This window comes from Microcaecilia unicolor, chromosome 2 (genome assembly GCF_901765095.1).
Source record: "Microcaecilia unicolor chromosome 2, aMicUni1.1, whole genome shotgun sequence".
Taxonomy (NCBI): domain Eukaryota; kingdom Metazoa; phylum Chordata; class Amphibia; order Gymnophiona; family Siphonopidae; genus Microcaecilia; species Microcaecilia unicolor.
This window is the reverse complement of record NC_044032.1, coordinates 47,675,187-47,698,389: the sequence shown is the minus strand read 5'-3', so window position 1 is coordinate 47,698,389 and position 23,203 is coordinate 47,675,187. Positions and strand designations below refer to the sequence as shown.

General features: G+C 46.9%; 1 protein-coding gene across 4 annotated transcripts in view; it reads left to right on the top strand.

Moving 5' to 3' along the window:
- The window catches only part of ZBTB7C (zinc finger and BTB domain containing 7C), a 490,191-nt gene extending 467,165 nt beyond the window's left edge, over window positions 1-23,026 (top strand). For all 4 annotated transcript variants that reach the window (XM_030192925.1, XM_030192926.1, XM_030192927.1 and 1 more), the window contains one exon: window positions 21,640-23,026. In XM_030192925.1, the coding sequence (XP_030048785.1) occupies window positions 21,640-22,261 (622 nt within the window). In that variant the 3' untranslated portion in view covers window positions 22,262-23,026. The remainder of the gene's footprint in view (window positions 1-21,639) is intronic.
- The last annotated feature ends 177 nt before the right edge of the window (window positions 23,027-23,203 follow it).

The following is a 23,203-nucleotide window of genomic DNA, read 5'->3' as shown; positions in this document are numbered from 1 at the left end:
TTCAGCCTGGAACTGGGAAACTTGGCATCTGCACCTGAATATAACTCACTGTACTGCTGAAAATGGTGTGAGCTAATCCAAATCCCTTCCCTTTCCCTATGTTTGGTCTTGAATTGTTGTGAAATAAGCATAAATTAATAGCAGGATCAGGTAGGCAAACTGGGCTGGAAAAAAAATCCAAACCACACCCGAAACAGGGGATTTGAATAATCAGAGCTGGAGTGGGACAGGCCACAAATCAACAAGAAACCAGAGCCTTTTGTGGCTTTATGGGAATCTACTACTACTTAACATTTCTAAAGCGCTACTAGGGTTACGCAGCACTGTACAGTTTAACATAGAAGGACAGTCCCTGCTCAAGGAGCTTACAATCTAAAGGACAAATGTACAGTCAGTCAAATAGGGGCAGTCTAGATTTCCTGAATAGGTATAAATCTTCATATTTATTCAGTTGGATCTTTTTGACCAGGTGTGGATGGCAATAGACTGCATATCTATTTAAAGCATTTGAGAACTTGCTCTGTCTCTGAAATCTGCCAATATTTGTTTAAATCTGAAATCTGAGTAGATATAGGCAGATTCAAAGCTAGAATCAAAATCACTTGGGAGGAGGTTCGCCCCAAATTTATTTTGTACGATTGCAAAAAAATGATATTTTCAGTCATGGGTGTGAACCTTCATTTTTTTTTTTTCTTTCTTTGCAGACTACATTTTTGTCACCCATAACGTGATTTTTCTTAGTCTTTATTGTGACTGTTCTGAGGAACTCGAAGGCAACTTTTTTGAGAATCAAACCTGAAATAAAAGCTCTTGTGCCATCTAGTGGAAGATGGAGGTTACAAATAAAAAGAGAAAAATGAGCACCGATTTAAGACAGGGCAATGGAATACATCAATTCTTTGCATTTGGGATCCTAAACTAGGCACAATTTATGGAAGCTGAATGAAGTAAATGCCTTTAGCAAGGCCGGAGTATTGTGTTCAGTTTTAGAGGCCGTATCTTGCAAAGAATGTAAAAAGAATTGAAGCGGTGCAAAGAAAAGCTATGAGAATGGTATGGGATTTGCGTTACAAGACGTATGAGGAGAGACTTGGAGGCATATTTTCAAAGCACTTTGGGAGGCTAAGTTCCATAGGTTTCTATGGAACTTTGGGAGGCTAAGTGCTTTGAAAATGAGCCTATTACTGACCTGAACATGTATACCCTGGAGGAAAGAAGAAACAGGGGTGATATGATACAGACGTTCAAATATTTGAAAGGTATTAATCCGCAAATGAACCTTTTCCAGAGATGCGAAGGCGGTAGAACGAGAGGACATGAAATGAGATTGAAGGGGGGCAGACTCAAGAAAAATGTCAGGAAGTATTTTTTCACAGAGAGACTAGTGGATGCTTGGAATGCCCTCCCGCGGGAGGTGGTGGAAATGAAAACGGTAACAGAATTCAAACACGCGTGGGATAAACATAAAGGAATCCTGTTCAGAAGGAATGGATCCTAAGGAGCTTAGCCGAGATTGGGTGGCAGAGCCAGCCGGTGGCGGGAGGCGGGGATAGTGCTGGGCAGACTTATACAGTCTGTGCCAGAACCGGTGGTGGGAGGTGGGGCTGTTGGGTGGGAGGCAGGGATAGTGCTGGGCAGACTTATACGGTCTGTGCCCCGAAAAGGACAGGTACAAATCAAGGTAAGGTATACACAAAAAGTAGCACATATGAGTTTATCTTGTTGGGCAGACTGGATGGACCGTGCAGGTCTTTTTCTGCCGTCATCTACTATGTTACTATACGGCTCATTTTCAAAGCACTTAGCCTCCCAAAGTTCCATAGAAACCTATGGAACTTAGCCTCCCAAAGTGCTTTGAAAATATGCCTCCATGTATGTTACTAATGAAAGTTAATCCAGTTTGCTAGTTCAGAAATATATCTTGTTAGCAGAGGCAAGGGTACTACAGTATATAGTAGAATATTAATAACTCTCATTTTTTATGTGTGTGCCATATAATGGTACTTTCAGAACTTATTCAGCTTAGTTAGAATTAAGGTACCGAGGGTCTAGCTCTGATCTGACTCCAAAATGATTAAGGGAATGGAGCAACTCTGATATGAGGAAAGAAAAGAGGTTAGGGCTCTTCAACTGGAGACAAGAAGACTGAGGAGAGATATAATGGAGGCCTGTAAAATCCTGAATGGACTGGAATGAGTAAATGCAATCAGTCGTTTACTCTTTCAAAAAGTCAAAGACTAGGGGGACACACCATGAAGTTACTAATTAGTAGATTTAAAACATAGTTAAGCACTGGAACTCGCTGCCAGAGAAAGTGCTAAAAACCGTTAATGTAGCTGGATTTTTTAAAAAAGGTTTGGACAAACTCCTGGAGGAAAAGTCCATAAAACATTAATGTAGACCTGGGAAAAGCTATTGCTTATCCCTGAGGTTTAAGTAGCGTGGAATGTTATCTTCCTACTTTATAGGATTCTGCCAAGTACATGTGACCTGGACTGGCTACTGTTGGTTACAGGATTCTGGGGTAGATGGACCCTTGATCTGACCCAGTAGGGCAACTCTTATCTTCTGACAAAGGAGCCAACCTTGACCTGAGCCTAGAGAGAGAGTTCACCAAGGGTCAAGGTGCTTTACTTTCTGTTTTAGCCTAGGGGCATAGATAATACTTAATTTTGGAGGGTGGACTACGGAGGCCAAGCATCTTCTTCCCCCCCCCCCCCCCCCCCCCAACTGCTGCTGCCACATCATACCTTTGCTAGTGGGGATGTTCAAACCCCACCAGCTGATGAGATTCACTGCTGGAGTCCCCGTCTGTACTGCCTGAGCAGCAAAGAAGCCGGCGGGCGCTCTAGCTTCCAAAGTCGACATTTCTATGCATGCCGAGTTTAACGCATGAACTGAGCGTGCGCGGAAGTGCCAGCATCGGTGGCTGGAGTACCTGCCAACTTCCTGCTGCTCAGGCAGCATGGGCAGGGGCTCCGGCAGCAAATCTCTATGGCTGGCAGAGATTGAACATCCCCGCCAACCATACATCTGGTGCCACAAGTTTGAAAGGGGCCTGAGCACAAAGTAGGGGGACCCAGGCCCCCGAGGCCCTCTCCCTCGGCTATGTCATTGTTTTAACCTACTAGGAGGAGACAACAGAGGGTATCACAATGTAAAGCACTTCATTGTTCTTGTTGCTCTAGGAGCTAGAGTTGGTACTGTGGTAGAAAGTACTGCAGTACTACGGCACACTGGTACTATGAGACAGCGCCAGCATATAGGGATGTGCATTCATTAGCACACACACTCAGTTGTTTGTGTATACAGCTAATTAAAAGTACATAAGTACATAAGTACATAAGTAGTGCCATACTGGGAAAGACCAAAGGTCCATCTAGCCCAGCATCCTGTCACCGACAGTGGCCAATCCAGGTCAAGGGCACCTGGCACGCTCCCCAAACGTAAAAACATTCCAGACAAGTTATACCTAAAAATGCGGAATTTTTCCAAGTCCATTTAATAGCGGTCTATGGACTTGTCCTTTAGGAATCTATCTAACCCCTTTTTAAACTCCGTCAAGCTAACCGCCCGTACCACGTTCTCCGGCAACGAATTCCAGAGTCTAATTACACGTTGGGTGAAGAAAAATTTTCTCCGATTCGTTTTAAATTTACCACACTGTAGCTTCAACTCATGCCCTCTAGTCCTAGTATTTTTGGATAGCGTGAACAGTCGCTTCACATCCACCCGATCCATTCCACTCATCATTTTATACACTTCTATCATATCTCCCCTCAGCCGTCTCTTCTCCAAGCTGAAAAGCCCTAGCCTTCTCAGCCTCTCTTCATAGGAAAGTCGTCCCATCCCCACTATCATTTTCGTCGCCCTTCGCTGTACCTTTTCCAATTCTACTATATCTTTTTTGAGATACGGAGACCAGTACTGAACACAATACTCCAGGTGCGGTCGCACCATGGAGCGATACAACGGCATTATAACATCCGCACACCTGGACTCCATACCCTTCCTAATAACACCCAACATTCTATTCGCTTTCCTAGCCGCAGCAGCACACTGAGCAGAAGGTTTCAGCGTATCATCGACGACGACACCCAGATCCCTTTCTTGATCCGTAACTCCTAACGCGGAACCTTGCAAGACGTAGCTATAATTCGGGTTCCTCTTACCCACATGCATCACTTTGCACTTGTCAACATTGAACTTCATCTGCCACTTGCACGCCCATTCTCCCAGTCTCGCAAGGTCCTCCTGTAATCGTTCACATTCCTCCTGCGACTTGACGACCCTGAATAATTTTGTGTCATCGGCGAATTTAATTACCTCACTAGTTATTCCCATCTCTAGGTCATTTATAAATACATTAAAAAGCAACGGACCCAGCACAGACCCCTGCGGGACCCCACTAACTACCCTCCTCCACTGAGAATACTGGCCACGCAATCCTACTCTCTGCTTCCTATCTTTCAACCAGTTCTTAATCCATAATAATACCCTACCTCCGATTCCATGACTCTGCAATTTCTTCAGGAGTCTTTCGTGCGGCACTTTGTCAAACGCCTTCTGAAAATCCAGATATACAATATCAACCGGCTTCCCATTGTCCACATGTTTGCTTACCCCCTCAAAAAAATGCATTAAATTGGTGAGGCAAGACTTCCCTTCACTAAATCCGTGCTGACTTTGTCTCATCAGTCCATGTTTTTGTATATGCTCTGCAATTTTATTCTTAATAATAGCCTCCACCATCTTGCCCGGCACCGACGTCAGACTCACCGGTCTATAATTTCCCGGATCTCCTCTGGAACCCTTCTTAAAAATCGGAGTAACATTGGCTACCCTCCAGTCTTCCGGTACTACACTCGATTTTAGGGACAGATTGCATATTTCTAACAGTAGCTCCGCAAGTTCATTTTTTAGTTCTATTAATACTCTGGGATGAATACCATCAGGTCCCGGTGATTTACTACTCTTCAGCTTGCTGAACTGACCCATTACATCCTCCAAGGTTACAGAGAATTTGTTTAGTTTCTCCGACTCCCCCGCTTCAAATATTCTTTCCGGCACCGGTGTCCCCCCCAAATCCTCCTCGGTGAAGACCGAAGCAAAGAATTCATTTAATTTCTCCGCTACGGCTTTGTCCTCCTTGATCGCCCCTTTAACACCATTTTCGTCCAGCGGCCCAACCGACTCTTTGGCCGGTTTCCTGCTTTTAATGTATCTAAAAAATTTTTTACTATGTGTACAATTGATTTGCACATGTTAATTTTTTATGCACATCAAACATATAAACAGCAGGGACCGTCCCTCTATGTTTAAATTGTACAGCGCTGCGTAACCCTTGTAGTGCTTTAGAAATGTTAAGTAGTAGTAGTAGAAATTGATCGACTCACCTGCAGATGCGCAGTACAGACTTCCCTCTCTGTCCCGCCCTCGCGTCAAGACGTCATGACATCAGAGGTCGGTACAGAGAGCGAAACGGAGTCGGACTCCGCCTGGAAACGAACATCGCGCGAACCAACCTCCACCCTCCCGCCCCCCCGTATCGGGCCCCCTGCACTGACCTGACAGCGCCTCGAGGATCGGTGGACGGGGTGAGGCCAGGGGAGAGAGGAGGGCTGCAATAGTCGCCCGTTTTTACAGGCTTAACGGCTAGTATGTAAATATAGTAAGAGATGCAAATCAAAACCAGCATGGCCCACCTAGTCTGGCCAATAAATTGGCTAAAGGTGTACCTGCCACTGTGTACAACATGCCTCTTCTATGCCTTTATTTAGGGTTGTATCAGCTGTTCTGTGCACATTATACCCGCCTATGCCTTCTTTGAATTGTGAAAGTCATTTGTTTTTGTTTTGTTTCCATCCTCTTGCTGCACAAGAACTCTCTGGGTTTATTCCACACCTTCTTGAATTCCAACCACCAACTCCACCTCCATTGGGAAGGCATTCCAGGCATCCATCACCCTATCAATTAAAAAGTATTGCCTGATAGTTCTTTAAGTTGATCTCCTTGCAGCTTTATTTCATATCAGATTCCAATCAAACATATAAACGGCAAGTGACCGACTCACTCGCAAATGCGCAGTAGAGACTTCCCTCTCTGTCCCGCCCCCGCGTCAATACGTGATGACGAGGGCGGGACAGAGAGGGAAACTGCGCCGCCGAGGTTGATACCGCTCCCCCCCACCCGCGGTCGCCGCTACCATTACCCCCCCCCCCCCACACACACACACACACACACACCCGGCCCGGGCCCTCTGTCCGCTACTAAACTTACACATCCATTCGCCGGAACGCAGCACGCACATCAGCTGAGCTGCCGTCGGCCTTCCTTCCCTGCCCATGTCCCGCCCTCGCTGACGTTACGTCACAGGAGGGCGGGACACAGGCAGAGAAGGAAGGGCCGATGGCAGCTCAGCTGATGTGCGTGCTGCGTTCCGGCGAATGGATGTGTAAGTTTAGTAGCGGAGAGAGGGCCCGGGCCGGGTGGAGGGATGGCGGCGACTCCGGGGGGGGGGGACGGTAGCGGTGGCGACCTCGCGGGGAGGGAGGGAGGGAGGGGGAAGGAAGGAAGGAAAACCCCAATACCAGCCCGTTTTTATGGGCTCAACGGCTAGTAAATACATAAATGTCCTCTAGTTCTATAGCTTCCCCCATCTTTGAAAAAGATTTGTTTATTAATGCCTTTCAAGTAATTAAAAGTCTGCGTCATATCTCCTCCATCTCTCGTCTGCTCTTGGGTATACATATTCAGATCTTCAAGTCTCCTCTCATATGCCTTCTGGCGTAGATATCGTACAACTTTGGTTGGCTTTTCATTAATAAAACAAATCAAAAAAGCGCCGCCCAAAAATTGCAAATTAGGAAAAATCCAAACATGAATCACACCCCTTCTGTGCCAGCTAGTGAGGCCATTGTTGGTCCCGTGGTATTGAGAGCAGTAGCATTAGGGCACCTTCAAAGGGTAGGAGTAGGTACCACATCAAAAGAAGTCCAGCAGAAAAACAGAAGGTAGAGCGATTATTGAAAGAGTGGTTGTACAGGAAAGGGGCAGAAGGGAGAGAATGAAGGAAAGAAGGTAAATAGGAAGTCAGACAGGCGAGATACAAGGGACATCAAGACAAAGTGGATATAAACAAGGCATAGTGCCCCTCGGGTGCACGGAGCTGCCTATAACATGGCGCCATGCCTCAATGAGCCTGCGCAAGGGATGCAGCGGGATGGGCGCTGGGCGGTAGGAAAAGTTTTCCTGCCGCGCATCGGCACCCCGCTGTGAGAGGAACAGTGAAGCCGTGGGGTTTAAAATCCCCAGGAAGAGCCCAAACGCCATTAGCCTGCACCCCTCCCTCCCTTCCTAATTGTCGGATAGAGCATGCAGGTATTATGTCGCAGTTTCGGGCGGGTGTACCCAAGCCTGATGGAGATAAGCTAGGCAGCTGGGACAGCTGCGCTTACAGTTGAGCCCCCTTGCTGCGCGGCAGGGAGCTTTGGCTACTGTTTGTGTCGGTCTTGCTAACGGCGACGGACTGTGTTGGCATTTTAAAACTGGACAGCTTTGGTTGGCTTGGGTATACTCAGTGCAAGTTTTGTTCTGCTTAAATAAAGCTGCGGCCAAGTTGTTGCCACGTTCATAAAATACCTTGAGTCCTATTTTCATTTATGTCATCATGAAGTCCTCGGCAGGCACGAGAGGTCTCGGTTGCCTACGTTATTAGAGACGGACAGGAGTGAGACAAAGTAGGAAACTGGTACTACTAAGAGAAGTGCGACAGAGGAGATAAGAAGGAGAGCAGACAGAACATGAAAGAGATTGAACAAAAGAAGCAATGAGTAAGTCTAGGTTTATGAAGGTCTTTGTTCATTGACAAAGAATGAAAGAAAAGCTTTTGTGTAGTGGACCCTCTTATATTAGCAGGACTGAGGAACACCTCTGAGCTCTCCGGAGTTATGGGCACACCAGCAATATTAAGGGCCTGAACCTGCGTAGTTAACCAGGCAGTTCTAGCTTTGGCTAGTTAGCTATGCAAATGTATATTAAAAAAAAAAAAGGGATAGAAAAACAATTAGTCAAATAGCCCATAAGAACTACTACTACTTACTACTTAACACTTCTTAAGCGCTACTAGAGTTATGCAGCGCTGTACAGTTTAACAAAGAAGGACAGTCCCTGCTCGAAGGAGCTTACAATCTAAAGGACAAAATGTGCAGTCAATCAAATTGGGGCAGTCTAGATTTCCTGAATAGAGGTATAATGGTGGTTAGGTGCTGAAGGCGACATTGAAGAGGTGGGCTTTGAGCAAGGATTTGAAGATGGGCAGGGAGGGGGCTCGGCGTATGGGCTCAGGAAGTTTATTCCAAGCATAGGGAGAGGCGAGGCAGAAAGGGCGGAGCCTGGAGTTGGCGGTGGTGGAGAAGGGTACTGAAAGGAGGGATTTGTCTTGAGAGCGGAGGTTACGGGTAGGAACCTAGGGGGCGATGAGGGTAGAGAGGTAGGGAGGGGCTGCAGATCGAGTGCATTTGTAGGTTTGTAGGAGAAGCTTGAACTATATGCGGTGCCTAATCGGAAGCCAGTGAAGTGACTTGAGGAGAGGGGTGATATGAGCATATCGGTCCAGGCGGAAGATAAGACGAGCAGCAGAGTTCTGAACGGATTGAAGGGGGGGATAGATGGCTAAGTGGGAGGCCAGTGAGGAGTAGGTTGCAGTAGTCAAGGCGAAAGGTAATGAGAGAGTGGACGAGAGTTCGGGTGGTGTGCTCAGAGAGGAAAGGGCGAATTTTGCTGATGTTATAGAGAAAGAAGAACAAAGCTGAATAGTTACAAAAGGTATCAAAAGGTTTCAAAAGTTGCTCATAGGTGAAGATCAATTCACCTATGAGCAACTCTCTCCGCTTCAGCCTCATACATCATTCACACCTCTTTGCAACATGGACAACTGTAAAAACAACAACAAAAAACTCCCTCATTCCTCTCTATGCTGCCTTTAGTCTCCTTTAAACTGAGTAGTAGCCTCTATCAGTATTTTGGGTTAAGCCCTGTTCTTTATTCCCCCACATTCTCTTGGTAGACGAACAGATCTTCAGTGTTCCAATCACACTTCTATCCACTCTCTCGCCCCCTTATGACTGTGTGCCCCAGTGCTCCTCTTTCGAACAGACAGATTTGATCAACATTATCTCTAGTCATGGAAAAACAATCGTGTTTTCCCTAAAAAAAATAAGCACATTTTTTTACACATACTGTGAAATTTAATCATACTAGCCGTTAAGCCCGTTAAAACGGGCGCGTATTGGAATGTTTTTTTTTCCCAAGGCCCCCCTCCCGTTGCAGCTGCAAGGCCCCCTGCCATCCTCCTTCCCTGCCAGCTCCAAGGCCCCTTCTGTCCCTCCCTCCCAGCTCCAAGGCTCCAGTCCTCCCCCCTTCCCAGCTGCAAGGCCCCCTGCCCGCCCTCCCTCCCTCCCAGTTCCAAGGCCCCAGGCCCTCCCCCCCAGCTCCCAAGGCCCCCTTCCCTCCCTCCCAGTTCCAAGGCCCCCTGCTCTCCCTCACAACTGTAAGGGCCCCCCCCGTGCCTTCTTCCCAGCCAGCTGGAAGACCCCTTCAGTCCAGCCCTCCCAGCTCCAAGGCCCCCCCTCCTTCTGAGACCTCCCATGTCCCCTTCCCCCCCCCCAAGGTAGCCGCTACCGCCCCCCCACCCCGGAGTCGCCCCCGCCCCCCCTTCACCCGGCCCGGGCCCTCTCTTCGTTATTCAACTTACAGCAGCGCCAAAACAGCAGCAAACAGCAGCTCCCGTTGGCCTTCCTTCACTGCCTGTGCCTCGCCCTCATGTGATGTCACGTCGGCGAGGGCGGGGCACAGGCAGGGAAGGAAGGCCAACGGGAGCTGAAGCTGAGCTGCTTGCTGCTGTTTCGGCGCTGCTGTAAGTTGAATAACGAAGAGAGGGCCCGGGCCGGGTGAAGGGGGGGTGGTGGCTACTCCGGGAGGCGGGGGCGGTAGCGGCTACCTTGGGGGGGGGAGCGGTAGTGACGTCAGCGGTTCCCTCCCTCCCCTTCCGCGCAGTTTCTCTCTCTGTCCCGCCCCCCTCCCCCGTCATCACGTCTTGACGCGGGGGCGGGACAGAGAGGGAAGTCTCTACTGCGCATTTGCAGGTGAGTCGGTCACTTGCCATTTATAGGTTTGATGCTAAAACACTTACCCAGCTACTTTCTTTCCAACTGCCAGACATTAGAGGAACCGGACCTGAACCGGTGCTTACCCTGACCCTCTTCTGCATGCTGGCTCTGCACCGTTAACGCCTGGTGTCCCGCCCCAGGACACCACAGCTCAGCCAATCGCAAGATGCCAGAATTGTGGCTCAGGCTGCTGGCAGAGTATGCGAGTCGTTCTTCTCACATATGCTGTCAGTGCCAACGAGCCCAAAAATAAGCTACCCGTGAATTAAAAAAAACAAACCCTAAAGTTCTAAAAAAAAAGAAAAAAAAGCCCAAACTTGTGGGGAAAAAAAAGCAAGGTTGGCAATACTGCTCAGGAGACAGCTGTGGGGTATGCTGGCTACTGGGTTTAAAAAAGGTTTGGACAAATTCCTGGAGGAAAAGTCCATAGTCTGCTATTGAGACAGACATGGGAAGCAACCGCTTGCCCTGGGATTGGTATCATGGAACGTAGCTACTCTTTGAGATTCTGCATGGAATCTTGTCACTCTTTAGGATTCCGGAATGTTGCTATTCTTTGGGGTTCTACATGAAATGTTGCCACGATGTGGGTTTCTGCCAGGTACTTGTGACCTGGCTTGGCCACTGTTTGGAAAACAGAATACTGGGCTTAGATGGACCATTGGTCTGACCCAGTATGGCTACTCCTGATTAGGGACAGGCCTCTCTTTTTAGTAGATACTAGGGGACATGTGTAGACCAGACTTGCAATCCCTGTGCTTTTTCTTTCTCCTTTTAACTCCTAGTTTAGGGAGCTAAAGCTCCCAGAGTGGAGTAGCTCAACTACGGCTGTTCTGTATGCTGCTTGCTGGATCACCTCCTGGCAGGGAGGGACAAAGAAAGCTCCTCCCTTAACTCAGTTTTATATTTCCTTCCAAAAGTTAAAGCTTCATTTCTGTTGGGCTACTTTTCTGGAACAGACCGTCCTTTTATTCTGCTCTGAAAAGCTAGAACACAGTAACTCAAATTTTTGACAAAACTAAGCTACCTTGCCAGATGACCTGTAGTTACTGTATATTTCTTAATATTTATTTATTTTTGTTACATTTGTACCCTGTGCTTTCCCACTCATGGCAGGCTCAATGCGGCTTACGTATACAGGTACTTATTTGTACCTGGGGCAACGGAGGGTTAAGTGACTTGCCCAGAGTCACAAGGAGCTGCCTGTGCCTGAAGTAGGAATTGAACTCAGTTCCCCAGGACCAGAGCCCACCACCCTAACCACTAGGCCACTGCTCCACACGTATGTGCAGGATGTCAGACTCACAGAAAAAGAAGCCTGCGAGGCCGTGTTGCTGATCTGCAAGGGCAGGCTTCTACATGGAATGTTGCTAGTGGAATAGCAACATTAACATTCCAAGTAGAATCTCAAATATTTATTTATTTAGATTTTGCTCACACCTTTTTCAGTAGTAGCTCAAGGTGAGTCACATTCAGGTATATTGGATATTTCTCTGTCCCAAGAGTGCTCACAATCTAAGTTTGTACCTGAAGCAATGGAGGGTTAAGTGATTTGCCCAAGATCACAAGGAGCAGCAGTGGGATTTGAACTGGCCATCTCTGGATTTCAAGACCAGTGCTCTAACCACTAGGCTACTCCTCCACTAGCAGCGTTCCATGTAGAAGCCTGCCCTTGCAGATCAGCAACGCGGCCGCGCAGGCTTCTGTTTCTGTGAGTCTGACGTCCTGCACTTACGTGCAGGACGTCAGACTCACAGACACAGAAGCCTGCACAGCCGTGTTGCTGATCTGCAAGGGCAGGCTTCTATATGGAATGTTGCTAGTGGAATAGCAACATTAACATTCCATATAGAATCTCAAATAGTAGCAACAGAATCTCAATAGGAGCAACATTCCATCTAGAATCTCCAATAGTAGCAACAGAATCTTAAATAGTACCAACATTCCATGTAGAATCTCAAATATTTATTTAGATTTTGCTCACACCTTTTTCAGTAGTAGCTCAAGGTGAGTTACATTCAGGTACTCTGGATATTTCTCTGTCCCCAGGAGGGCTCACAATCGAAGTTTGTACCTGAGGCAATGGAGGGTTAAGTGACTTGCCCAAGATCACAAGGAGCAGCAGTGGGATTTGAACTGGCCACCTCTGGATTTCAAGACCGGTGCTCTAACCACTAGGCTACTCCTCCACTCTATTTAACAGCTTGTAGTAAAAGTTTAAACATTATCTTCTCACAAATGGGAGATATGATAAGCCAGAATACAGTACTATGTTAAGTTTGGTCAAAAATTACATCATGGAGATTTATTTTTTTAAAAATCAGTTTTTATGAACTTTTCTCATATTTATATTCTCAACGGTTACTGTGTTTTGGCTTTTTAGGGCAGTATTCCAGTTTGATTGACACCTTTTTCGAGCAGGGTCCATCATGTTCTTTTTGTAACTGCTTGAGAGCACATTTTGGCATCCTCCTATATTAGGAAATCAAGCCCTTAATGGGGAGTTTGGATAGAGATTAAAGTAATAACAATAAATGGTTGCGTAAGTAGAAAGTCATGATTAAAATGGAAGCACATGAAAATCGAGAAAAATAAAAAGAGTGGGTGATACAGCCAAGAATTAATTCAGAGCCAGAGACGAACTATCTTTCTTGTGACTGGAAACTGAATTGGTGGCTTTTGTCATGCTTATACCATGTTGCAAATCGGGGCTGGCTAAATGAAACTCCTTGGTTCAGCCTGTAAAATACCTAGCTTGTGCAACTCTGGTTTAAACTGCATTCTTGTCGCACCTCACTGAAAGGGCAGAACAGGGGTCCTCGAATCCAGTCCTCAAGGTCCACAACCCAGCCTGGTTTTCAGGATTTCTACAAAGAATATGCATGAGATCTATTTGCATACAGTGGGGGGGGGGGGGGGGGGGGCATTTCCGTTGGACACCACTGTAGAAAATAGATCATTATTTTCTACCACAGGAAACGGCAGGCACCAACTTTGGAATTATGGCCGGGCACCTGCGCTACTCCAGCTGTCGTGTCATTTTGGCGCACGCTACCTGCTCGGTAGCCCTCCCGCAGCTTAGTAAAAGGGCCCCGAAGATAGGACTGATTTTTATGAAGTCCTATTTATGCAGTTAACCTGGCTTGTTAAGTTCTGAAGATGACCACTTAACCTGCCAAGTGCCGACTCTGCCCCTGGAATTCCCCCAAAATAGCTGGTTTTCATTGTGGCACTAACCAGATATTTTCAGTGGCACTAACTGGTTAAATACCGCTGAAAATCAGCTCCAAACAGGCAATTTAACCAGCCAGGAACCATTTCTGCCCGGTTAATTCATGGTAACATAGTAGATGGCGGCAGATAAAAACCTGTATGGTCTATTCCAGTCTGCCCAACAATATAAACTCATTACATATGGTATGAAGTGTTACATCATATGTATACCTGTTCTTGATTTATCCTTGCTGTTTTTAGGGCATAGACTGTAGAAGTTTGCCCGGCACTGGCCTTGTTCTAAAATTTCTGAAGTTGTTGTCAAAGCACCCAAAAAGCTCCACTCCAGCCCATCCAAATCTACGCAGCCTCCATCAGGGCACACACTGTAGAAGTCAGCCCAGCATCGGTTTTCCTACCTAATACTACTACTACTACTACTACTTCTACTTAACATTTCTAAAGCGCTACTAGGGTTACACAGCGCTGTACAATTTAACATAAAAGGACAGTCCCTGCTCAAAGAGCTTACAATCTAAAGGACAAGTGAATAGTCAGTTCGATAGGGGCAGTCTGGATATCCTGAAAGTAAGAGTTAGGTGCCGAAGGCAGCATTGAAGAGGTGGGCTTTAAGCAAAGACTTGAAGATGGGCAGGGAAGGGGCTTGGTGTAAGGGCTCAGGAAGGTTGTTCCAGGCATAGGGTGAGGCGAGGCAGAATAGGCAGAGCCTGGAGTTGGCAGTGGTGGAGAAGGGTACTGAGAGGAGGGATTTGTCCTGTGAACGGAAGTTTCGGGTGAGAACATAAGGGGAGATGAGGGTAGAGAGGTAGTGAGGGGCAGCAGACTGATCTCATAAGTACATAAGTATTGCCGTACTGGGACAGACCAAAGGTCAATCAAGCCCAGCATCCTGTTTCTAACAGTGGCTTCTTTGGATCCGATCTTTCTAAACAGGATTCCTTTGTGTTTGTCCCATGCATGGGGGTGGGGGAAGAGGGATGAGAGAGTAATACGTTGTCCACCCCTGGGCACCCCCTTTGAATATCGACCACATAGCATTCTATAAGTTACGAGTGTCAGTCCTGTCTGTGCTTTGCCCAAACTCTGCCAATGGGTACACCTACCTGTCAAATATTTGTTATGTAAGATGTATGTGTTTACAGAATAGCACTTAGGTGGAATTTACCGTATTTTTTGGACCATAAGACGCACCTAGGTTTTAGAGGAGGAAAATAGGAAAAAAAAGTTTTGAAGCAAAAAGTGTGGCGGAGATCTGCTGGAAGACCACAGGTTGTGCAACACTCTTGTATGGGGACAACGGTTTTGCACAACCTGTGTGGCTCTGCAGTGGAATTTGTCCTCCCTTGCCATCCATGTCCAACGATTCTCCTCTCTCCCCTCCCCTCCATGTCCAGCAATTCTCCTCTCCTCCCCATGTCCAGCGATTCGTTCAATCCCCCGCCCGCCTGCCTGTCTGCCCTCAGCTCCCTGACTTTCCATTCGTGCAACCGTGCTCCCTGCCTTGAAATCTTTAATTTTCATACCCGGTTGCAGCGAACCAGCAGTAAGTAAAAGCAGCAGGCAGGCAGGCTCGCCTCCTCGTCGCTTCCCTTCCCTCTCAGCGCGTCCCACCCTCGCGGAAAGGAAGTTACATCAGAGGAAGGCAAGACGCGCTGAGAGGGAAGGGAAGCGAAGAGAAGGCAAGCCTGCCTGCTGCTTTTACTGCTGGTTCGCTGCGACTTCAGGTAAATTAAAGATTTCAAAACAGGGAGCACGGGTGCACGAATGGAAGGGAGCGGGCAGGTGAGCCGGACCTCACAAAAAAAGCACTGGGCGGAGATTAGGCGCACCACGCGTGGCACCTTTGAGCGCGAGGCCCTATGCGGTCGCAACGCTCACCTCGGCCTAAGACTGGCCCTGGCCGCCCCCCCCCCCCCCACAGCGAGCAGGTACGCTACATTCGGACTATAAGACACACCCACATTTTCCTCCCAAATTTGGGGAGATAAAAGTGCGTCTTATAGTCCGAAAAATACGGTAAGTATTGACATGCATATGCGCAGATATGCTTGTATATGCTGGCATTCTAATCATTCACGTGCATAATCAGTAGTGCCCACTTTATAGAATTACCCCCCATACCGACTGTGAATGTGGAGGAGGAATAATACCCAATTTCTGCAGCCTAAGTGGGGATATTCAGCGGCACTTAACTTGAGAATGCCACTGAATATTTCCACAGACCGCTCAACCAAAAACTGGGCAGATCAGGGGCGGCACTGGGGAGGAGTGCAGGGTTATGTGGGTGCTGGCAATATTCAGTGCCAGCACCCATATAGCTAAGCAGCCTCCACGAAGTACCACGAGCTGCCGTGAGAGACTGCAGCGGCCATTTTAATGTGGAGCCTTAAGGAGCAGGAGTGAGGGTGCTGTGCCCTTGCCCCTAATGACCCCCCTCCCACACACACACTGAACCACCAGGGAGACAGGTAGGCCCAAGGGGGGGGGCTCATTCAGGGAGGAAGGGAGGGGCTTGGCCTGGGGATGGGGGGTAGGAGGGAGGGGGATCTATTTGAGAGGCTGGAAGGAGGATCAGGAAGGTTTTAAAAGCTAAAAATAGTTATGTAGGTGCTGGCCCGATATTCAGCCGGGACCCACATAAGCTCCAGCTGCCAGAGCCACCCAAATTAGCCTTGGATATTCAGTACCAGTGCCGCACATGGCCCAGCACTGAATATCCAGGGGCTAACCTAGCTGGTGACAGTCGGCGTTTAAAAAAACACTGACTGTCGCCAGATGAATATTTGGGGGGGGGGGGGGGGGGGTCTACAGTTTTCTTTTTAGACCCAAAACTATGGAATGATCTTCCACCATATATTTGATCAGAACTCTCATTTGTTAGATTGAAATCGCATCTCACAACTTTTTATTTTGAATTGACATGCAGTACTATGAGTTTTTAGCGAATGAGAGGCGTCACAAAACATCTAGCACCCACCTGGGGGGTTAATCCTGTGGCCACCTGGAGGGTCTGTTCCCAGCACTGCTCAGGTCCGCCTGCACCTGGACACATGCTCTATACTAGCACCCTCTTCCCACTTACTGGGTCCTACTTGCCTCCGGGCTAGTCTCCCACTCTCAGGTTATTATTCCCTGTTGATTTCTAGGACACTGGGACCACACTCCAGGGGGCCCATAGTTTCTAGAAAACACCCACAGACCCAAAAAAACACAAACCAGGATTCTTAGTCAGTCCAGGACAGCAGAACTAATAAACTATAGATTTATTATCACAGAACTTGAACAGTGAACTGAAAAAGGTGAAACCAGCAAATAATAACAGGTAACTGAATATAGATTAACTATAATACTATCTAAATATTTGTTACTACCTGGGTAGCACCTGAGAAGTTCAGGAACTTAACTGTTCACAAGCTTTGAACAGGATCTCCTCTGTACCCCCACACACTGAGATTAAAGAAATCCAGTACCTCCAGGCAGTGTTGCCAGGTGGAAAATTTTTTTCCCACCCAATCCAGCACAAAAACCGCCCAAAACCCGCCCAAACTCAAACCCCGCCCCTGACACCCCCCACCCCCGCGTCATCACCCCCGCCGTCATTAACCCCGCCCCCGCCGTCACCGGCCCCGCCTCCCCGTCACCGGCCCCGCCTCCCACGTCATCGGCCCCACCTCCCACGTCATCGGCCCCGCCTCCTACGTCACTAACCCCGCCCAAAAACGTCACTAACCCCGCCCCCCGCGGCCGAAAAAGCCGCACAAAAAACCGCCCTGAAGCCCAAAAAACAGCCCAAAAAACCGCAACCCGCCGCGGGCAAAAATTTCCCGCAGCGGGTCGCGGAAAACCGCCCAATTGGGCGGTAAAACCGCCCACCTGGCAACACTGCCTCCAGGCTAGATTTGAAGTCCAGAACCAATCAGAGCCCAAGTTCCCCTTTTCTCAAGGCTAAATTGAAAAAGAGAAACTAATCCTTCCTGTAACAGCTTTAAAACTGAAAATCAGTGCCATCTGCTGGTCAATTAGAAGAAATACATTTTCATGAAATTATTTATTTACAATTCACAGGCCCGAAAACCCACTGTTTCATCACAATAGGTAAAAGACAAACTGAATGCCCGAGTAGTCTCTTGGATTTTGATTTTCTTTTATAAATTTAATGTGGATTGGGTGCATATAATTCATGGTGTGTCTGTTACAATGTTTAATGTGGATTGTTTTTAATACGGTGTACCTTTTCTGTTTCTGTACCATGGGTCTGATATTCAAATCTCCTGTCCTGGGCTAACTGGGCATTTTCAGCAGCACTAAACCGGATAGTGCCACTGAAAATGCCCGATTTGCACCCAAACCTCAACTGGCTATTTTGGGAGTGCTCCAGGGGCAGAGTCAGCATAAAACACAGTCCTATTGTTATGCAGTTCTTCATAGCTGGTTACTGCCAAATATCGCACTTAACTGGCTATGTTTTCGCCAGATCCGCATACCTTGAAATTCAGTGCGTCTCATTGAGCTTTTCCCTAGCTGCTGGACTGATTCCAAGACCAGATCTCCCTTTCCGTCCTTCCCTCTGAAGCATGGTTCTTCTCATCTGCCTTTGGATCAAACAGGTCTCTTCCCTGTTCCACTTGTGGGGGGGGGGGGGGGGGGATTTTCTTTCTCTCCCTTCCCTGGAGCCTCCTCAGGGCAGAAGTCAATATCCAATTGAAGCTTCTGGTTCTGATGCCAAGCAGGATGCCCTCTCACTATGGGTTTTAACCGGAGTTTGGGCAACTGAAGACTTAAAATAGCAGGCACTCTCCATCACCCCTCCCCCCCCCCCCCAATTACATTTCCCTGTCAGTCATTAATGTATCATTTTCTCTCATATCTCCTCAACAGATCTGTACCCATACACATTCTCCACAGATGAATTGACTGGGTATATCCCTACCCCCCCCCCCCCAGTCAATAACCACTTCCATCACTCCTCCCAACTCCCTGGTCAGGAGCCAGCTGTGAACCTTAAATCCCCTGGGGGAAACTCACCCAGTCTTCACTCCATTACCGGTTTCCCCAGGGGGCTACAGAAAATTGTTCTGCAGTGCTGCTAAATGTATATTTTTGATGCTTTGATGCTGTTCAATGTTAGTCCTATTATTAGGTTTAAAGTTACAATTTCCAAGTTCACCTGATTTGTATTTATGTTTATATTTGGTCATTTTATTATTGTTACTAGCCTTTCAGCCCATAAAACGGGCTAGTATAGGAAGAGGGGTTGAAAGCCCCCCCCCCCCCGGAGCCGTCGCCACCCACCTTCCACCCAGTCAGGCCCTCGCTCCGCTATTGAAACAGCGAGGGCACGCAGCACACAGCTCTACTGCTGAGCTGCCGTGGCCTTCCTTCTTCTTCTCTGCCTGTGTCCCGCCCTCGTGTGATGTAACGTCGTCGAGGGCGGGACACAGGCAGAGAAGAAGAAGGAAGGCCGACGGCAGCTCAGCAGAGCTGTGTGCTGCGTGCCCTCGCTGTTTGAATAGCGGAGCGAGGGCCCGACCGGGTGGAAGGTGGGTGGCGGCAACTCCGGGTGGGGGGAGCGTTAGCGACGGCGGTGTCCCTCACAAATGCGCAGTAGAGACCCTCTCTGTTCCGCCCCCGTCATCACGTATTGACGTGGGGGCGGGGCAGAGAGGGTCTCTACTGCACATTTGCGAGTGAGTACGACACTCGCCATTTATATATATTGATGCTGTAGCAAAATTGTAAGTTTTATGTTAAACTGTACCTGGTTGGGTGAATCTCTTCATAAAGGCGGTTAATGAATCCCAATAAATAAATGTGTGTACATGGGCTCATGTATGCTAGCATGCTGGTCAATTGTGTACATGCTTGATGCCTAAATGTTGGTACCCACTGTAGAGAATTACCCCATAGTGTGGAGCCCTGAGATACTCCAAACGCCAAACAAACCCATGCATGATAGGGAAAAATAATTCACACTGCTAATTTTTTTAAAGACGTTTTTGTTTATTGTGTTTTGTTTCACTTGTTTATAATGTTTGTATGGTTTGTCTTATGGGTAGGCATGAGAATCCCACCCCCATCCAGTAAAAAAAACAGCTGACTATTCCTAGCTCTAAAGAAATTACCCATGAGCACTTTAGGGCATCCATATTTTCTGTGCAAGGGCCTCACTTATGGAATTCTCTACCCACTCCACAGGGGTTGCCGACATCATTTCCTCAATTCAAAATTGCCCTCAAGCTCTTTCTTTTCAATGACACTTCTTGTTAACTTCCTCCCACATATTAGAGGACCATCCTGGGAGCTCCCTTGTGAAGATATTGAGCTTACCTACCTATTGTTCTTTCGCCGCCACCCCCTCCCCCCATGATTAATGGAGTTTTGCCCTTCTTTCTGAGCCCTTACCGCCAACCATTGACCTAACGGTAAAGTCTCACACGGTAACTGGGCAGTAATTACCTACGCACGCCAAATGCCACTTGGCGCGCATAGCTGACGTGGGCCAGAAAATAAAAAAATATTTTTCAGGCGTGGCGTAGCAGACACACGCCAAAAATGAAATTACCGCAAGGGCCTGCTTGTTAGCCAGATAGCTGAATATCTCTACTATCCAACTAACTAAACCCCAGCCCTGGAACACCTCAGCCCCTCCTATACTTATACCAATACATGTTGGCATATATTGATTTATATCTCCAAAATGTATATATTTTTTGCATGGCAAAAAGTTTTTAATACATCACTTAAGTAGCGCTGGCCATATCAATGGCTTTGAAGACTTAATTGATTGTATTTATTTATTTATTACATTTGTATCCCACATTTTCCCACCTATTTGCAGGCTCAATGTGGCTTACATATTACGGTTACCAGCGAAAGCCGATTCCGGTATGAACAAACACATGGCGTGAATAATAGAAAGTGATATTGTGGTGGGGTGAAGTACATGTATGGTAGTTGGATTGGGGGTCTTAGAGAGGGAGAGGGGAAGAAGAGTCAGGTAATGTTCATTAATGTCTTTGGTTTCATTATGACGTAGGTGTCAGGTAATAGTAGCAGTAGACTTTTAGCAGACAATAACCATTTAATCCACTCTGTTTGACCGGTTGTACCTGTTTATGGTACCACCACAGATCCTCCTAGTCTCTGATCTTCTTACTATCTTGTCCTGGGGCAATTTTCCCAAATGGGTTAGTGTTTCACATACCATGACAAGAATGAACCTCACTCCTAAACCAGGGTATGTCCTGCTATTAAGGTCCCATTCTGTCTGTTTCACAAATGCTTGAGTACTGTTACTAACTTGGCTCCTACCACCTCTGCTGAAAGTCTACTGCTACTATCTGGGTTTGTAAACCACCTTAACTTGCTTTGAAAACAAGGCAGTATAGTAAGCTTCTTAATAAACCAATAAACCAAAGCAATTTCTCATGTTCCCTTTATGGAGGAATTTATGTACTCAACTAATATCCAATCAGGCTTACCACTTACGCAAAATATATTGAAATCCACCTAGCTGAGTTTCTTCATCACATGTGTCAAAAGCTTGATACTGCAAGCTTGCAATAGCAAAAGTTGAGTAGCTGAGGTCTTTTCCTCCTTCCTGAGAGACAACATAATGGGCTCTATATATTTTTCCCGTGCTTTGGGGTGGATTTATTTGCTAACACTTTTAAAAGGTAAAGGGGTGTGGATTTGATATACTGCCTTTTGTGGTAAAATGAAAGTGGTTTACATATATATGTATGTACTTTTTTAACCCCCCCCCCCCCAATCTGAGGAAACCCCCCTCTCTCGGTTGCAAATATAATAACCTCTCTTCAGCTGCATTTGGAGACCTCATCTTCTTGAGTCTTTCACTGTGTGGAAAATGCTTTCTTCTGGAACTTACAGACGTTTGCTATTTCAACACTTACATCATATCTCTGCTTTTCCTCCTTTCTTCTAGACTTACACCTTAACTCTTTAAGTCTGTTTAGGGTCACTTTAGAGGGCCTCCTCTGTTACCTGATTTTTCAACAGCTTTTACTTTAGTTGAATATTTTGGGGGGGGGGGGGGGGTTGTTTCATTGGGGTTGATTCATTTAGTTGAAGCTGCTTCCTCTAGCAAAAGAAAGTCAGAAAATCTGAAATCAATAGTATCCTCGGATGCCATTCTAAGCAACTGCTAGTATTCATATAGTACATGTATATTGCTTAAACAGAAATAAAAAAATGTCTTTCACTGTTTCTTTTCCAGGCAGGACAAGCTGAAGATCCACATGAGGAAACACACCGGGGAGCGTCCATACATTTGCGTACATTGCAATGCCAAATTTGTTCATAACTATGACCTGAAGAACCACTTGCGTATTCACACTGGGGTTCGACCTTACCAGTGTGAGTTCTGCTACAAGAGCTTCACACGGTCAGACCACCTCCACAGACACATCAAGCGGCAGAGTTGTCGAATCTCCAGGCCAAGGAGGGGGCGTAAGCCGGCAGCCTGGAGGGCAGCCAGCCTATTATTTGCACAAAACAACGAGCCCGATGAGAAAGGTTTCATGATGATGCCACCAACTTTTGAAGACAGAGGCAGCCAACCTAGCAGTGGAGCTATGTGCCTTCCAGGCCCCAGTCACAAGCACTTTATGGAGGAAGCTAAAAATGTATTTGGTCTGCAAGATCTAGAGCATCAGTTTGGTGAATCCCAAATGAAGCTGGTAGGGAGGACGCATTTGGAGGCTGAAAGGAATGCGGGCATTTTTGCCTTTGCCCTAGCCCACAGTGAGAACATCTCGTCCAGGCAGTACTTTCCTGCTGCCGACCCTTGGAACATGGGACTGAACAATGCTGCCTCAATTTCAGAGGCAAGCAACTGAAAGTTCCAACTTGCATTCGAAAGAAACACATGCACGAAGACTGTGTGTCCCAGTGATGAACTTTGTAGGTTCTGGACCTTTTGTTTAAAAAAAAAAAAAAAAAAAAAAGTTCTTACATCCTGTATCTCTGTCATCCTTACTCCAAAGAAAATAAGTCACCTTTTTTTATGTATGTATATCTTCTTTAGTCTGTGTTACCATACCTTATAGCAGCCTTAAGGTTTCTCATTGCACCAATGCATGCCAGTTCACTTTTTCTTTCCCCCTGGAGAAGTTGCTTTCACTGAGGTTGATGTCGGTTGCAGGAAATCAGGGTTAAAATGTGCTTGCATCTCTGCCAGCCTATGAAGAGCTGCTCTTTTCTATGACTTTGTAGTACAACACTTGACATGATAGCTGGACAGAAGGATTATTTTTTAGTTGATATACAGCAAATCATTAAGAGACATCAAAGTGGTTTCCAAAGTAAAAAAAAAAAAGAAAACGGGGATCACAGAGTTACACGTACACATAAACAAGAGCAGGAGTACAAGGCCACGGAACAAACAAGCCACAGAAGGGGAAAACAAAACATAAGACCTAAGGTTACAAGCCATAGAATCTAAAGGAATAAAAGTAGGGGAGTAGAACCCAAGTCATGCGAAGCCGAGATTAAAAAAAGGAGAGCGGAGGAACTATAGAAAATGCCTGGGGAAGGTTTTTTTTTTTTATTTTTGTTACATTTGTACCCCGTGCTTTCCCACTCATAGCAGGTTCAATGCGGCTTACATATTATATACAGGTACTTATTTGTACCTGGGGCAGTGGAGGGTTAACTGACTTGCCCAGAGTCACAAGGAGCTGCCTGTGCCTGCAATGGGAATTGAACCCAGTTCCCCAGGACCAAAGTCTACCATGCTAACCACTAGGCCACTCCTCCACTTAGAGAAACTGAATTTCTTA